We start from the raw sequence: 1,959 nt of genomic DNA on the forward strand, positions 1-1,959 counted from the left end.
GAAGCTTTATTTACGTGGTTTACTCAGCAAAGATCAATTGCAGCAGAAAGCAATAATGATTAGTAAACAATTTCCAGAGACAGATAGGTTTACCGGCAGTTCTGGATGGCTTGACCGCTGAAAAAAACGGTACGGTGTACGACAACTGACTATATATGGAGAAAAACTTTCTGCTGATGTGTCATCAATTGAAAAATTTAAACAGGACTTTAAAAAGCTAATCAAATATTGTGGATATACATGTGATCAAATTTATAACTGTGACGAAAGTGGTTTGAATTATAAAATGCTTCCATCGAAAACATTGGCATCTCGACAGGAAAAATCAGCTCCTGGGCACAAAAAAAGTAAGGAAAGATTAACCATAATGGCATGTTCCAATGCATCTGGTAATCACAAAATTCCACTTATGGTGATTGACAAGTCTGCACATCCAAGAGCGTTAAAAGACATCTCACCCAAAGCCCTACCAGTTTATTACAAAAGTCAGAAGAGTGCATGGATGGATGCGACGTTATTTACTAACTGGTTTAAAGAAGAGTTCGTGCCATCTGTGACTAAATTTTTGAAGAGAACCAGCCTCCCTATTAAAGCAATTTTGGTAATGGACAATGCTCCCTCTCACCCTGGAGAAGGACTCCACGTGGGCGAAATTGTAATTTTTTTTCCTCCAAATGTAACCAGTATAATGCAACCAATGGACCAGGGCGTCCTCGAAAAGATAAAAAAAAATATAGGCGTTTATATCTTGAACATCTACTAGAATGCACAGAAAAAAAGAGGATATTATCACTGGGATAAGAAAGATTACACTAAAAATATTTACTGGAGTAAGTCAAACTTAGGATTCTGTACGCAGTTCCACTATTCAAAAATCTTGGTCGAAAGTTATTGATATTGAGGACTATAATGACAGTGAAGATGATATTCCATTAAATGAATTGGCTTTGAAATGGAAAAGCCGTGGAGAAATGTCCTGTACAAATTTAAACGAGACAGGAGAAGAAGAAAGTTTATTAGAATTAATGCAAAACTTGAAAGGTTGCGAAAATGTGACAAGACAAGACGTTGGTGAATGGGTTACAGCAGATGATTTAGAAGAAGAAATGATTATTGAAGAAATAGCGAACGCCTTTCGCGAAACCTAAAAATCAGATGACGATAACTATGACGAAGAGGTGGATGAACAGTCTTCCACTAAGATTACCCATCAAGGTTTTGCTTCTCTGGAAACAGCTCTGAGGTATATTGAACAACAATCAGAGGCAACCCCAACAGATTTGCTTCTTCTTAACAGAAGGAGAAATATGGCAGCGAGAAAAAGAAGATGCAATATGAAACAGCAGCGCATAGATACTTATTTCACTGTTTTAAAATGTAGATTGTATCTACATATGTAGGTACTTATATGTATTTACATGTTAAAAATGTTAATAAACCGTTTAATGTATGTATTGGTGCTTATTTTTAATAAATCGGATTATCCACTTTCAGTTATCCGGGGAGGATGCCCCCACGTTACTCGGATAACAGGGGTTTCTGTATATTGTTATTGATAATTTTGTTTAATTTCAACTTCTGCTATTTTTTAATCTAAGTTAAGTCTAATCCTTGGTCTAATTTAAATGAATTCCACAAACATTTTTGCAACTAAACCGAATATTCTTGATTTCATTTTTATTTTTGTGGTTCTATTTGAATAAATATAACAAAGTAAATTTCACATTCACATTGATACTTTTTTGTTCTACAAGATGGTGTTACCAGATTTTTTATTGTTTTCTTGGTTGGTTATATTCCTTTTGTTGTCAATATTATTGATATTCCTTTCAATTAAATCTGCAACGCCAGATTGACACGGTTAAAGTGTACTTGGGCCAAGTCAACCGGTTGCTGCCATTATATAGGGGTGAGTCTTAAATAAGTGCAAATATTTTCAGGACTGGTAGATCTCGATAA

The 1,959-nt window shown here is 35.0% G+C and overlaps 1 protein-coding gene across 1 annotated transcript; it reads left to right on the forward strand.

Moving 5' to 3' along the window:
- The first annotated feature begins 367 nt into the window (after window positions 1–367).
- LOC115876989 (jerky protein homolog-like) lies at window positions 368–1,148 on the forward strand. Its single transcript, XM_030893044.1, has 2 exons — window positions 368–655; window positions 846–1,148. The coding sequence occupies exons 1-2, from the start codon at window positions 368–370 to the stop codon at window positions 1,146–1,148; spliced, it is 591 nt and encodes a 196-aa protein (XP_030748904.1).
- The last annotated feature ends 811 nt before the right edge of the window (window positions 1,149–1,959 follow it).

The sequence above is a fragment of the Sitophilus oryzae genome, unplaced genomic scaffold (assembly GCF_002938485.1).
Source record: "Sitophilus oryzae breed Bouriz unplaced genomic scaffold, Soryzae_2.0 scaffold_1441_pilon_pilon, whole genome shotgun sequence".
In the NCBI taxonomy this organism is placed as follows: Eukaryota; Metazoa; Arthropoda; class Insecta; order Coleoptera; family Curculionidae; genus Sitophilus; species Sitophilus oryzae.